This window comes from Microchirus variegatus (assembly GCF_963457635.1).
Source record: "Microchirus variegatus genome assembly, chromosome: 4".
NCBI classification, from domain to species: domain Eukaryota; kingdom Metazoa; phylum Chordata; class Actinopteri; order Pleuronectiformes; family Soleidae; genus Microchirus; species Microchirus variegatus.
Genome location: NC_139805.1, coordinates 7,097,379 through 7,113,297, shown reverse-complemented (window position 1 = coordinate 7,113,297; position 15,919 = coordinate 7,097,379). Strand labels below are relative to the sequence as shown.

At 42.1% G+C, this 15,919-nt stretch overlaps 2 protein-coding genes across 2 annotated transcripts; both read right to left on the bottom strand.

The window, feature by feature from the left end:
• Nucleotides 1–508: 508 nt before the first annotated feature.
• On the bottom strand, nt 509–6,912 carry usp1 (ubiquitin specific peptidase 1; the record flags this gene model as incomplete). The annotated part of the gene is made up of 9 exons (XM_083887757.1): nt 6,791–6,912; nt 6,074–6,302; nt 4,280–4,424; nt 3,948–4,049; nt 3,591–3,760; nt 2,553–3,265; nt 2,004–2,165; nt 1,531–1,732; nt 509–1,304 (listed from the first exon to the last, which is right to left on the bottom strand). Exons 2-9 carry the CDS (start codon nt 6,241–6,243, stop codon nt 509–511), a joined length of 2,460 nt encoding a protein of 819 aa, XP_083743883.1. The 5' UTR covers nt 6,244–6,302; nt 6,791–6,912.
• A 1,724-nt stretch (nt 6,913–8,636) lies between these two features.
• LOC310925742 (endoplasmic reticulum membrane adapter protein XK-like) lies at nt 8,637–10,151 on the bottom strand (the record flags this gene model as incomplete). The annotated part of the gene is made up of 1 exon (XM_083887756.1): nt 8,637–10,151. One exon carries the CDS (start codon nt 10,149–10,151, stop codon nt 8,637–8,639), a length of 1,515 nt encoding a protein of 504 aa, XP_083743882.1.
• Between the last annotated feature and the right edge of the window lie 5,768 nt (nt 10,152–15,919).

Below are 15,919 nucleotides of genomic sequence, written 5' to 3'. Positions count from 1 at the left end.
TTGCATAATCAGTCCAAATACACAGCAGTGACAAACTCCTCTACACCCAATTCAGTGAAACAAAAAAAAGAAAAATGAGGCTGGGGAAAAAAAAAAAAAAAAAAATTCAGCACGTTATATTTCTGACTTAATGATATTTTATTTAAAAGTGCTTTTTCCAATCTGGAAAAAAAAAAGAGGAAACATACATGTGACAAATCAAATAGAGGACTTTGTAAAGGCAGACTGCAAAAAGACAAGGTACGACAAAGTCTAAAAAAGGTTTAGTCATCCCTGGCGTGAAGAAAATCACATCCAAATTCATCGAGATTAGTTCTCACTTTAACTCCATGAGGCAATGTGAGCAGATGGATTCTGAGATTCTGACCTGAAAGAGTCACTTAAATATGGCAACCACAATATTTTTGGCACTGTCTGAACCACTGTCCCACTTTTCAGAGCACTTTCCTGCCAAAAGACCTGCCAGGCACAATCCCTTTAAACTGAACTGCAGTCCCGTGTGTTTGCGTTAGCGTCCAGCTCCAGGCATCCTCCTGTAGAACAGCAGGTATGGCGTTGATGAGGAGGATGTCTCAGGAGAACAGGCTTGTAGGAAATCCTCCTCCTCAAACAAACGCACCTCAGAGTCGTCGAACAGCATCCATTTGCCTTCATACTCCAGGAGGTTGTTCAAAGCATGCTGCTCTGTGGAAGCCGCCACTCCACAGGATGTCGCCGACGCCTCTTCTCTTTCCTCCGGCTCCCTTTTAAGTCCAGCTTCATTATTTCGGCCCAACCTGCTGATTGTCTTTCTCCGTTTAGATACTTCTGTTGCTCTAATGTTAGCCGATTTCTCTGTGTGTTTGTTGCTGCCGCTGGCAACCTCGTAACTGGACAAACTCCTCTGACCCCCCAACAGTCCGACCCCACCCTCAGACAGCTTTTTGCCTGCCATTTTGCCGTTAGCCAGACTGGCACCTCTCCGTCCCCTCGCCTTCAGGCTGAAAGAAACTTCTCCATCATCGTAGTCCAGGGCTTCATCTTTCACCTGCGTTCCCTCCTTCCCGCCTTCCTTCTGCTCTTCTTTCTTTTCCGTTTCCTCTCCGTCCTGCAGGCAGAGTGTCATGTCTTTCAGGTCAGACATGCGGACGTAGGCGGTGTAGTGGCCGCCGCTGATGGTGACGCCACTGTGCATGACCACGGCAAACAGCTGGTACCGTTGACCTTCTGTGGACGAGGGACGGGTGCACCACTCGTCCAGAGACAAGGTCAGAGGGGTCTGCAGAGGAGTGTTCACTTTAGAGAGGCCTGCGTACGGGTCCAAGCTGAGAGGAAAACAAACAGGGAGACAAGTTAATGCCACATAATTCTGTTTACATGTCATAACAGAAATATTAAAAAGTCCCATTCTAACAAGTTAATTTACTGACGGCTATCCAGACAGGATGAGAATCACAACAATTAAAAGGGATTTCAGAAATAAATCAGTGTCAGAATCGGTAAATGCATCTAATAGTTATCTTTTTTAAATTGCTGTTGTAGTTGACTCACTCTAAACTGTTGGCAGAGAAGCGCTTGAGATGAATGGTGATCACTTCAGGCGTCTTGTCAAACAGGAGACTTCTCTCTGCCTCTGTGTAATGATGACAGGTCTCACAGAAGTATTTGTCCTCTCCAAAGATGCGCTCCACTGAGGCAAACTGGGCGATGGCCCATTTCAGAGTCTTCAGCTCTGGTTTTGGGTCTGGAGACACTGGAGAATAAAGCATTTATTCAAGTGTGAGCAAATCCAGATAGAACACATTTTCAAATTTCTCTCAGCTGGATAAAATAATCCTGAACAGAACACTGGATAGAAACTGTTCAGTCTTTACTACACAATTCTTAAATTTTCTAACATGATGTGTGAAGAGGAGAAACTATGCATTTACTTTACACACAGACGTAAAATGACACCATAACACATTAAAAGTTTCCTTTTTGACCTGATAAAGATCACATTTACAAGGCTGCCATCTTCTCACCCTCTGAGAGATCGTCTGGGCTGCAGGGCTGATCATCAAGCACCGGGACGCTGATGTCATGGAAGTTCTCCCTCCTCTCTGTGAAGCTCTCGCACTCCAGACAACGTGTCCTCAGAACCAGCTGACCCTGGAACAAGCGCTCCATCAGGTCCAGGCCTAAAACTAAAATACAACAGTGACACAAACACACACACACTTCTGTGTAAATGATCTGTTCAGTTTCATGAGTGCAGTTTTTCTGAAAAATATTGCAATTTGATTTGCTCAATACTTAAAGGCTAGCTTCAGTTCGATCTACATTAAAATAAAAGAATAATATAAAATTAAATAATTCCTATAAGAGATTGCTTCTTTTGTTTAACACCTCTAACATTGAAAAAACTGGGTCAAACCCACTTACAGTAAAATATAAACCCTTGTCAGTTGCTCTATACTGTATAATTATCTTAAATTGTAGCCTTTGTTATTTGCATTGGTTCAAATGTGATTTTGAACCATTCTTATGCATTTTCTTCTCCCATTTATGAAATATCGGTAAGTATCACATACCGTGGTGTTTTGCTGTCTTGTCTTCAGCCACAGTCGGTGGTGATTTCTCATCACCGGCTTTCTTCTGACTCTTCTCGTGGCTCTGTCCACTCTCCGGCTTCTCTTGATTCTTCACAGTCATGGAGCTGAGTCTTCCAACGCTGCGGAACTTGGAGAAAATACTTGGCTGTTTCACAGAAGGCATCAGCCAGCTCAGCCTAGCTCGTTTCTTCTTCTTCCCATCCGTTTCTTTAGATGTTTTTTCACCTTTCCCCTCATTATCGCTCACTCCTTCCTCCTCCCCATTTAGCTTCTTAATTCCCTCCTTCTCTGCCCTCTCATCTCCAGTTTTATCCTGGATGATGTCTTTTGTGATGTCACTCGACGACTTCCTTTTGGAGCGGGTGAGGGGTTTATTGTTTTCCTCCATGTCAGATTTCTTAGACTTGACAGATTTTGGCTTCTTCTTGGCATTTCCCACCTCTGTGTCGCTCTTTCTCTTGCCAGCGACTTGACTGTCCTCTTCTGTTTGACTTGTGGATTCTGCTGCAGATGTGCCTGAACCCAAAGGAGCATCATTCTCTATTTTGACTTCTGTGGTATTGTCAACATCGCTCTCCAACTGCTGCTCCTTCCTGATGGTGTCACAGGCCTCTTGGATGTATCCCAGGATGCATTGCAACACCTCCTGGGCATCATGCTGAAGATAGCCTTCATACATGGGGTTCAACTGCCTGAAACACATGACAGAAAGAGATAACTAGTCAGATAATATTATCAGTTTAACTAAACAATTGTTTCTTGCTGGTCACAAAAAAATGTGATAAATGTATGTGCAGATGAGTCCTCCAAATACCTAATTTTTATATACTGGACCATAAATGGCTGTTTTAATCGTTTGTATTTTAGGAACTGTAACAGTCAAATGGTTATTAATATGTAATGGTATAACCTGAAGGACAAGAGAAAATGTACTGATTTTAGTATAAATAAACTACCATTCTATCTCAACTCATAACCTCAACAGTCATTGTTCATCGTATAGATCATGTCGTTTACCTGAGAGTGTGCAGTATTTTTCGAGGCGGTGTGGCGAGCTCTCCGTCACTGCAGCTGTCGGGGTTGAGCAGGAAGCTCGATTGCAGCTGCTCCACTGATGTTATCAGACTGTTGAAGCTTCCAAGGAGCTCAACATGAGCCGGCAGGGATTCTGCTGAGTCTTCCAACTCCTGAAGTAAAACAATTCAACAGAATCAATGCAAAAGGAAGGCTTCATTTCTGTCATTTCAATTTAGTTCTTGGCTGGATGCATTTTTTTATTAGCTTGTCAAACCTACAATTCGCAATAAGGGATGTTGGTACAACATTTCACTGAAGTAAAATAATATAATATAAATAATTTGTATTTGCACTAACCTCTTCGCTTTTATCGGTTTCTTCCTTGGGTTTGTCTTTTCTCTTTGACAACTCGTACAGTTTCTTTACGCCCACTCTGAGTCCTGGACAGTAGTAGAGAACCTTCAGGAGAAACAAAACAGAAACAAAATTATTTTCATCATTTATCATTTTTAAAATCAAATAAATGTAGGCAAAAAGTCCAATATTGTGCATCCCTAATTGAAATGTCATAGACACGAAACGTTGGTGACATTAGTGGATCATAAAATAAAGACATAAGACATTCATTTAATATTCATTTTAATATAAATACACACTATTTACACAATGTGTCCTTCAGAATGACCAACCTGTAAGACACTGTTCAAATAGCAGGTGTTGCCGAGATTATTGAGCCCCACAAATGGCAACAAGCTCTCTCTCTTCTCGCATGGCAGAAGAAGACCAGGGGAGGCTGGACATGGTGAAGGACCAAAGACCACGTCATCACAGGTGCTGAACAATGAAGAAGAAAACACACTTAAACAGTGTTCTACTTTCATAAAAGCTGGGCCATAGTATTGCAATCAATATCAACTGTTGTTAAGGACATATTAATAATAAGAAAGGAGGTGGAATTTCTACAAATGGGATTTGGCAAAAAGCTGATTAATATGTATAGTAATAATAGTGAAATATTACCCAGCAACAAAGTACAGTGTCAGAATTTTCTGAACGTAAAACACATGAAGTATCACCATGAATATTTTAGGTCAAACTCATTCTACAACTGTATAAAAACTTTTAACACCTTGAATTATTCAAAACATAACATTTTAGCAAGCTTATGTGGTTGAAAAGCAAGTTTGCAAAACCTCAAATGGTGCTTGATTGGGTCCCATGACATCTCACATATTGCCATGTTTCAAACATGGTATGGTTTTGAACGGTCTTGTCAGCAAGATACGTTGCGTAACGCCAGTTTGTCTCACCAAGACATCAAGCTTTGTATGAGAATAGACCACGGGCATTGAAGAAACACCAGTCACAAGAGAGTGATGTTTTTTCTGACGCAATCTTACTTAAAGGTGCCATATGTAAGAATGTGACCAAAAACGGTTACTACATTCAAATTCAAAATACAGAGGTCTTTTAGGTTTCGTTTTCTGACGTAACTGGCAACACATGGTTGCTCGGCAGCTGAGACACTACTGACTGCAATGATTGGTAGACGGCGGTAGGTGGCGCCACATGCCAAAACATGATTTCAAAACATAAACATGATTTGCAGTCTTCAAAATATTTTTTTAATGCAAATATTTTGGCTGTACTGTTGTTGGTGAGTTCAGTATGTTATATGAACATTATTCCTGAGTCTTTGTGACATATTAGGAGGATTTTATGGCCAGCGGCTTTAGATTAATTACATAATGCACCTTTAAACCGTGTAGTCCGACTTTGCCATTAACCCTGAGTTGCTCCTGGTGATTGAGCCAGGAGTATGTGAATAAGTAAAAGTGTGCAGGTGAAAGGGTGAATGGCATCACTGGAGTGTTAAGCAGACCAACAGAGGCCGTGAGAGGCTTGTTGCATGAATGGGGTGAAGTCTGCCATCTCTGATTGCCTTGCTGACCTCCGCCAGGAGGTATATGTATTCGCCGGCGTTTGTCTGTCTGTTTGTCTGTTAGCAACATAACTTGAAAGTCACATACAGATTTGGATGCAATTTCAGGAAATGTCCGCAATGGGACCAGGAAAAAGTGATTAAATTTTGGGCGTGATCTGTAGACGCAGGGTGTATTTTGTAGTTATTGAGCTGCCTTGGCAGAGGTCTGTACCCTGAGTGTTTTTCTAGTTTCACTTTTGCTTTTAATGGGAAGGCTTGGGTTGATTCCCAATTCTTGTTTTCATTGTTGAAACTTGGTGTTTTGGTTAATTTAGTGGTTTTGCCTTCATGTTTTCTTTCTCTTGTTGCTGTTCCTGTTTTTGCTTTGTCTGCCAAAGCACTTTGCGAACTTGTTTTTAACTTGCTGTGTAAATAAAATGATGCAAGAATGAGAAGATATGCTCACAGTGACTCTCAGACACCACTTTTCAGAAATGTGGTATAATAAAAGATATCTTCATGTGACCTCAGATCAATCACACAGTCAGCAGGGACTCACCTGGCCTCTAGCTCCACTGGGTCAGTCGTTTTAGGTTCATCTGTTTGGGGTTCAGAGAAATCCAGCGCCCTTTTGGTTTCTTTCTTCTGGAAGAACTTCAGAGACAGTTTACTCCTCTTGATGGGGCTCCCCAGAGCCGCCACAACATTTTCACCCTGCAGACCTGGCATTTTCACTCTGGCAGCTTCAGGGTGATTGCCTGTCTAGTGAGTTGACGCAGCGCCCCTCACTGGCAAGAGAAGGACAAGTTTCACTTTAAGAGGGCGCCATCAGAGTTCAACGAACATGGAAGTAGCTACGCACTTCACGCTGATGAACAGTTAACTTACTTCAAGCTGTAATATGCATTTAAATTGTGTCAACAAAGTTGGCGTACAGTCCAACGGTTACAAACAGCGCATTACATAACATGCTAGCGCAGCTGGCTAACGTTAAGGCTCCTGTTTTCATTGTTCCCATCAACATTTAAATCCCACTCGTCCTCGTTAGAAATCGTTATTTGTTTGACACCAAGAAGCAGTTAGGATTCAAACAATGGCGCGTTGCACACTGGTGTTGTTGAGCAGTTAGCAGACAACGCGGCGGAGAAACTAGGTCAAAACGGAGCGGTGAGGAGAACAGGCACCATCACGCCGTAACTAACAGTTCACTTCAAGATAAAACAAACTAACAAACCGCCACAACCCCGAGAGTGTCTATGTCTCATTTAACGCTTACCAGAACGAGTCATGCCACATTCAAGCTCAGTACATGTCAACGAAAGTCCCGTATTAAAGTCATTTACAGACAATTTGCCTAAGGTGCAGCATAAGTTGGCGCTTTTTCCTGCTCGAAGACCCACTGGCTGCTACACCGCCTGTGAAACACCGTCACGACGTAAAAACATCCGACAAAAACGCCGAGTAAAAAATAAGCCCTGGTCGAAAATTATTTAATTTCAATGCGTGGACATTTTAAAATACACATAAATGTCTAAAAAAAGGATACAACCACAAACATATGCATGCAATATATCAGGCATCTATTGAACCACCTACTTATTATGGGTCCCTCCGTGTACTTTCAGCAGCCATCTCTGTAGTCATTTGTCAAGTTAGCTCGTGTCGATATAACCGTGTTTTTGTCTAAGCTGCTGTAATATTTTAACTTTGTTCAATGGCCACCTACTCGGAAACGGGAAATGTGTTGGTTGGTTTTGGTGTTAACGGCAGTTGACATTCATAACGTACGAATACGAAAGGAAATCAGTACTTTTTGTCCACCATTAGTAGATGCTCGCTTTGAAGATCCAAGCCTAGGCGATTACAAGCCGTTATTTTCACTTTCTTTTGTTTTTCCTCTTCCGCCAAAATGTCGTCATGGAACTTGTCCCGTCATTTTAAGTTTCAGTGTACTTAAAAAGAGTATAATACTTTTCACTGCACCGTATTGCTGACTTGAAATAGTACAGTCAAGTACACTACAATATATTTATATGTCTTTGGTAGCAAATATTATATATAACAATTCACCTAGTACATAATCATTGAGTTTCTGTCTCTCGATCATCTTCTCTCCTTAACATTCTTTTTCCCCACCACCAACCTCCTTTCCTCAGCCTCTCCTCCCCTAACCACTGGTCAGATGACCTTACATTCCTAGTCTGCTTCTGTCAGAGATTTCTTCCTGTAAAAAGGGAGTTTTTCTCTCCACGGTTGCTCGTTGTGTTCCTGTTGGGTTTCTCTCCAATAATAAATAATGTGCGTTCATAATGATAAAGTACTGGTTCCCATCTTCTGGATTCTGTTTACAGTTTGTCCAAAATGCAAATGCAGCGAAGAAACAGCGTTACTAGAAACAATAAGAGATCACATATTACACCTACTCTGGTTGGTTGTCCATTTTGCAATAGTTTTTAAATTTTGGTTTTAACTTTGAGAACTCATGACTTCCTCCATTCTTGCCCAATCTGCCCCTAATGTCATCTGATCAAAGCTCACTGTCCCCACGATCCATTCCAAGACCAGAAGTGTCTTTGTGGTTCAAGCTGTTACCCCTAATCTGTAAATTGATCAAAATCCTACTTTTGTTTTTATTGATAATTGCTTTTGTATAATGTTGCTTTTAAGTTGTGTACAAATTTTATTGTACAGCACTTTGTGATTTTGTACCTCTCCAAGGTGCTACACAAATGAACTTTTCTTGTGTTCAACATTTAGCAGTAATTTACTCACAAGTTTATTTTCCAGTGTAAGCAAACATTCCAAGTATGCAGTCTCACTTACTCTCTTGTTTTGTCCTTAGTGGAGAATTGTACCAAATTCCCTCTAATGGTCAAACTATAAACTAAATACATTTTAAAATACACACAGGAAAATAAAATTATAAAATGGTGTTTACATGAACGTAATAATCATCAGATGTTAGCCTCTCTCTTAAAGGGATAAGGTTTGTTCTCTACAACGTCACACACACACACACACACAAATTCTAGTTTTTGTGTAAACCATCTCAATGCCTTGTTCAGTTCAGGTATGAACCCTGCAGCGTCAGCATTGTGCTTTAGTATTCCTCGGATGCATCTCTAAATAGAACTTGGATGTTGACGAAATTTTGAAGAATTCCATCTATAAGCTCCTTCCACCATGTCAACAAGAACAGTCTCCTTGCCCCGCTCAAAGGAGTGAGAGTTTCGGGGGTCTTGCAGCTCATGTGGCTGCTCCGTCACATGCACCATGGTGGCAGCAGGAGAGGATGGGGGTGGCAGTTGAGGGTGAAGGGGGCAGCCACCTCCGACTCCCTCTTCTGCTGCTATTCTACTTCCTCTACTGCAGCAGACACATCTCAGAAAATCTTTGATGTTGTGCTTAAAGAGGCTCCTACAGGGGTGGCAGTATTGAAAGAAGAGCAGCATGAAGAGCACAGCCAGGCCATAGCAGATGACCAGCTCGATGCACAGCAGTGTGGCGCTAAAAAACACAAAGTTAGACTTAAAGATGAACCAGACCCAGATGAGGATGATGTTCTCAATAAAGCGTCCCAAGTAATAGGTGGACAGGAGGTACCAGGTCTGCCTTCTCCTGATGAGGTCCTCTGCGTAAAGGTCAAGCTGCAATGCTGACCAGCAAAAGACATTGATACAGGCATAGAGCAATGTAAAAATACACAGCACCACTAAAGTGCCCACCTGAGAGAAATGCTTATCCACATTGTGATTCACCGAGCCCCTCTTAGTCCAGAATTCAACCCAGGGCAAGAAGAAGAATATGATCAGGTTAACCAAGCCAACACAGACAACCCAGTGTGAGAAAGCCGTGCTGAAGAGAACCAGAATTGTGATCCGGGAGGAAATCTCCAGAAACCTCCATATGATCATGCACAGGTAGGCTGTAGGACGCCAGTGTAGCTTGTAGTCTTCATATCTTATCTGGATGGCCAGAACACTGCAGACGAGAGCCCCATATGTGATGGAGATCAGGTTGATAATCATCAGGACCAGTCTTAAAGGCATCACATATGACTGCTGGATGGTGACATACAGCTGTAGTGTCAGTTGAGGAGTGGAGCCCAGAAATGCCTGAATGACTGTGGTGCGTTTGAAGGCATCCCGGTGAAGGCTCAATTTGCTCTGTGACTGGCTCTCCTCCCACTCTTTGTGCATCTTGTGTCCTTTCTCCAGATGGATCTTCCTGCAGATGGTGAAATATGGCTCCTCTCTCTCACCCACCCTGTAATAGAGCCAGAGAGCCTCAATACACCTGTGGACAGGTCCCAGTAGCGCCAGGTGCAGAAAGAATACCAGAGGCCGGTCTCGGCCCAGGTCTCTGTGTATGAACGTCAACGTTAACTGACTGAGCACGGCAGGCAGCAGCAGGAAGATGATGGAATAGGTCATCCAGATCAAATGGCCGTTGCGGTCGAACTTGGTGCAGACCACGGCAGTGAGGACGAACTCTGAGACATAGAGCAAAGTGGCCAGCACAATGCTGATGGGTGGTTGGACCTTGGTTTGATGGACCGCCTGTACGAACACGATCTCTTCCTCTGATGAGTTTTCCTGCAGGTCTGGGCTCGATGACACCTGCTCCTGCCCTTTCATGATCACGTCAAACGTTTTCAATATGAAGTCAGATTTCTGCACCAAAAGTGCAGCTCTAAAACTCTGATGCCAGTGATGGGACGTGGAAATGAATTTGTCTTGCCTTACAACTCACTAAAAACCTCACTTGTAAAAAATAATTCACTTAACTGCTCAGTCAGTCTAAACTTCCTCAAACTGATCATGGCAGTTTACTCTCCGACTTCATCTTTAGTATTCGACCGTGTCACTGCTCCACCAAATATCTTCTACTAATAATTTCCCACAGGCTGCACACTGAGATGCTACCATCTAGAGTTCGATGCTCCCAAACCACGCATTTCAATATCAAAAGCTGAATATCCTTATGTACCTAAAACCTTCTATAAATCCTTTCCTTTCATCTTCCGATTGACTACATCACTCCAGCCAAGGTCCCTATTTTTGGACTTTTTTTCAAATGCACCATTATTGCAGATACAAAGTGGATTGCAACACTGAGAGAAATAGGGGTGGTGTGCAACATTTTAACATATTTTGATTGTGGAAATAATTTACGAGCACAATTCCCTTCAGGTTCTGTGTGAAGGCTAATAGCACTGCTGTAATATTTTAACTTTGTTCAATGGCCACTTACTCGGAACGGGAAATGTGTTGGTTGGTTTTGGTGTTAACGGCTGTTGACATTCATAACGTACGAATACGAAAGGAAGTCAGTACTTTTTTTCACCATTAGTAGATGCTCGCTTTGAAGATCCAAGCCTCAGCGATTACAAGCTGTTATTTTCACGCATGGAGAGCACAGCCAGGCCGTAGCAGATGACCAGCTGGATGCACAGCAGTGTGACGCTAAAAACACAAAGTTAGACTCAAGGATGAACCAGATCCAGATGAGGATGATGTTCTCAATAACGCGTCCCAAGTAGTAGGTGAACAGGAGGTACCAGGTCTGCCTTCTCCTGATGAGGTCCTTAGCGTAAAGGTCAAGCTGCAGTGCTGACCAGCAAAAGACATTGATACAGGCATAGAGCAATGTAAAAATACACACCACCACTAAAGTGCCAACCTGAGAGTAATGCTTATCCACGTTGTGATTCACGAGCCCCTCTTAGTCCAGAATTCAACCCAGGGCAAGAAGAAGAAATGCAGTGAATGACTGTGGTGCGTTTGAAGGCATTCCTGTGAATGCTCAATTTGCTCTGCGACTGGCTCTCCTCCCACACTTTGTTTATCTTGTGTCCTCTCTCCTGTGGACAGGTCCCAGCAGCGCTAGGTACCACGCAAGAATCATGACGCAATCAAATGGTGACAGAAGCATTAATTAATAAAAAAAAGTAATAAATAATGAAACATGCAATAATAACATGAAACGATTACTCAAGTCTTTGTCTTTGATCCCTGCACAGTCTGCCTACCATGGCAAACCACATACACATTAAAGGCAGACGAGGGTTACATAATTTTATATTAAATATATTTGTTGTTGTTATTTGTTATTTCTATTTCTATCAAACTTTTCTTTTACTCCTACATTTCCTCTAACTATCTTTACTTGTTACTACCAAATACAATCCTAAGAGTTGGTAATTGTCTGTTATTTATATAGAGCTTCTCTAGTCTTGATGAACTGCTTTACACTATAGTTTTGCCATTGGGGTTAAGTGTCTTGCTCAAGGACACATATAGACTAGCAGAGCCAGGAATTTAACCCACAACCTTGCAAGATAACTCACCCTACCACTGAGCTACCATGGCCCAACACCACTTTTAAAATACTTTTACTTCTATATCTTAAGTACATTTTGTATCAGAAAATAACTTTTGATACTTATAGTAAATATTATAGACAATTTACTATAGAATTTTACAGTAAATAAAGTAAAAAGTAATATTATAAAAGAAACTGACTTCAACTTCTACCAAAGTCACTTTCTGGTCAGATACTTTTTACTCGAAGTATCCCTTGACTGCAACACAGATTGGCGAATACAAAACAAGCTGTCATGACTGCTGAGAGGCGGCTCACCGGCAGGGGGCGACATTGCCCATAGAAAGGGCTGCGCGAGTGTCCATCAGCATCCGTCCCCCCTTCACTGAGCATCTCCTCCTCCTGTCAGCAGAGGCTGATCCTTCAGGGACTTTCACGGTAAGATACTGTTGACGATTGCCGCCGTTCATCTTTACTGAAACAGATAAACCGAATGTGTTGACATTGACTGCAGTCTGTTTGAGCTCGAGCTCGCTCTTGAGTTGTTGGTTTTAATGAGGCTACAGCGCGTTAACGCTGTTTTTTGTACGTCACGGAGAGGATGTGCTGCACCTGAATGCAGCACAGACATGGGGAATGAAAGGTGTGATGTTTCTTCCATGCATGGATGTCGACAGCGGGGAAAAAGCGACGGTTAGTGTGTGAATGCAGCACGTTCCGATGATGCTGCAGCTGCTGCTGCTGCTGCTGCTCCGGATGCAGAGTGTGGTGTGTGGTGTGTGTGTGTGTGTGTGTGTGTGTGTGCTGCCTGCTTGGTCAGCAGCAAAACAAACACGCACACTGTCGATGGATATGAAGCACACACAGCTCCAGCTTCCGACTGTCCGCTCGTGTGTTTTCTGGCTTAGATGATGAAGTGATGTTGCGGGACAGGATGCTGATATGGGGTCGTTAAGTTGCACCTGCAAAGTGTAGGTGACGATGGAGCCACTGCATGCCACCACCACCACCACCATCACCACCACCACCACCACCATCATCATCATCCTCTGTCCTGAAGCATCATCACCATTTGTTATCTCAACAATCTCCAGCTCTGCACACTGGCTGTAGCTTCACAGTTACTAGAAAGAGTGCACCTCCACACCACAGGCCCCATTAATTGTATAATTGAAATGTATTTTGCTTAATGAAAAAGGTGCTGTAACCAGCAGGTGATTTATCCAGATTTAACAGGGGTGTGTGCGTGTAGGGGAGGTGTGTTATGTCCCCTCACATCCAATCTTAAAGGGATAGTTACAATGTTTTGAAGTGTGTTTGTAAGGAGTAGTAACACACCCTATGTCTGTGGACCTGTCTGGGTGCCAGATACTTGCATTTAGTGATGATGAGGGCTGCCAGTTGGGAGACGGGGGGGGAAAAAACCTGATTTTAACCACATGAGAAAAGGCTACACGGGCCACACGGTTGGTGTCGTGGTCAGCACTCTTGCCTTTGTTTGCGCCCTGGTCAGAAAGTGTGAAAGTGAGAGCGGATGGTTATTTGTCTCTATGTGTGGCCCTGTGATGGACTGACAACCTGCCTTTCGCTTCTATGTCAGATGGGATTGGGCACAGCTGTAACCCTCATGTGGAGGATAAAGTGATAAATGCGACACCTAACAACATTTAAACCTGCTTAAGTCTATGATATCTTAAGAACATCGCTTCAGCCTTTTCCCCATCTGGAAATTGAAGCTTGTAAACCGTTCGCTCTCCGACACCAAAGTCCATAGAGGAAATCAATCAATTTTTAGCTCAAAAGTACATAGGAGCGTCTGGTCCACTGATGCCTCATTTGGTAATTTTGTGTCACTTAGGTGAATTCAAACTAAGGATTTCAAACACCGAAGTCACAAGATAACACCTTTGAAGCTACAAATGGAGACAGCTGTATATTAACAACTCATTGTGTGACAGGATGTAAAATCATTAATATTCTCTATGGGATTTGGTGTTGGAGAGTGCACAGTGAGTCGCAGCAAACTTCTTAAGATATAGCGGCAGAAGAAGAAGACTTGAGCAGACATAGATTTTGTAGGTGAGTTTTGTTGTTGTTTTTCTTTCTGTTGTTGTGTTTCAATGTGCAGCTCATACAACCACACTTCAAAATCACAACTTGCCCTTTAAGTCCAATCAGGTGATATGCATCATTTTCTAAGGAGAAGTAATCTGAACAAGGTAAAAAACAAGGACACGATTGAGATCAAAATATAGCCAGGTCTGAGTTTTGAGTTTTTTTGGGCGAAATTAATTTGCTTTCTACTTTTTCAGCCTCTTAAATGTAAATATTTTCTGGTTTCTTTGCTCCATGTAACAAAGAAATGATTAGAACTGAATAATTTTGTTTTTGGACAAAACAAGACATTTGAAAACATCATTGTTTTATGTTTTGGGAAACATTTTCTGACATATTATGGAAAACCAAAACACTTTTTTTTGCTTAATTGAGAAATGAATCGTAAGCTACAGTGCTTGTAGTCCTGCACGAGACATTTCCCATTTATTTAAGACACCAAACGAAAAACGGCCACCTTGTTGAAAGTAGCCAAACTGACCCTGACTGTGATGAATGCAAATATGTTAGAGATGCCACCTACTAACAGATCCAACAGGAATGTAACCTCTAACCTGTCGTAGTAATGAGGATCATTCTCCATCCAATGAGCTGTATAGAATTGGCTTTTTATCAAAGCAGGCTTTGTCTCAAGAGGCACGAAGCTCTCACGGCCAGAGCAGGAGAGGTGGGTGGTGAAGCAGCTCAAAACTGTGTGGCCCATGACATGAGAGCACCCACACCCACACCCACCCACCTTTTCTCCCAGAAAACTGGAGGGAAAATGAAGGCATGTTGAGCGACGAGCAATAGTGCGCTCCAAGAATGACAAGCATGTCCTGACGTCTAGTATAGTTTACCTCCCGACAACAAACCCCCTTCTGTACACATCACATACTGTATGTATGCACTGATAATCTTACAGGCCAGTAAAGGTACAGTTATTAACTATTTGATCATCACACATATTTCTAGACATTTGAGAACAGGTTTGCAAAACACTGATCAGTAAGTAGTAGTAGTAGTGGTGGTGGTGGTAGAACTACTACTAGTAGTAGTAGAAATAGTGGCGATGGGAGTGATAGAAGTTGTAGTTGTAGTAGTAGTAGTAGTAGTAGAAGTAGTGGTGATGGTAATGATAGAAGTTGTAGTTGTAGTAGTAGTAGAAGTAGTGGTGATGGGAGTGATAGAAGTTGTAGTAGTAGAAATAGTGGTGATGGTAGTGATAGAAGTAGTTGTAGTAGAAGTAGTGGTGATGTAGTGATAGAAGTAATTGTAGTAGTAGTAGAAGTAGTGGTGATGGTAGTGATAGAAGTTGTAGTAGTAGAAATAGTGGTGATGGTAGTGATAGAAGTAGTTGTGGTAGTAGTGGAAGTAGTGGTGATGGTAGTAATAGAAGTAGTTGTAGTGGTAGTAGAAGTAGTGGTGATGGTAGTGATAGAAGTAGTTGTAGTAGACGTAGTGGTGATGGTAGTGATAGAAGTTGTAGTTGTAGTAGACGTAGTGGTGATGGTAGTGATAGAAGTAGTTGTAGTAGTAGTAGTAGTAGAAGTAGTGGTGATGGTAGTAATAGAAGTAGTTGTAGTAGTAGTAGAAGTAGTGGTGATGGTAATCATAGAAGTAGTTGTAGTAGTTGTAGTATTGTTGATGGTAGTGGTAGAAGTAGTTGTAGTAGTAGTAGTAGAAGTAGTGGTGATGGTAGTGATAGAAGTTGTAGTTGTAGTAGTAGTAGAAGTATTGGTGATGGTAGTGATAGAAGTTGTAGTAGTAGAAATAGTGGTGATGGTAGTGATAGAAGTAGTTGTAGTAGAAGTAGTGGTGATGTAGTGATAGAAGTAATTGTAGTAGTAGTAGAAGTAGTGGTGATGGTAGTGATAGAAGTTGTAGTAGTAGAAATAGTGGTGATGGTAGTGATAGAAGTAGTTGTAGTAGTAGTGGAAGTAGTGGTGATGGTAGTAATAGAAGTAGTTGTAGTGGTAGTAGAAGT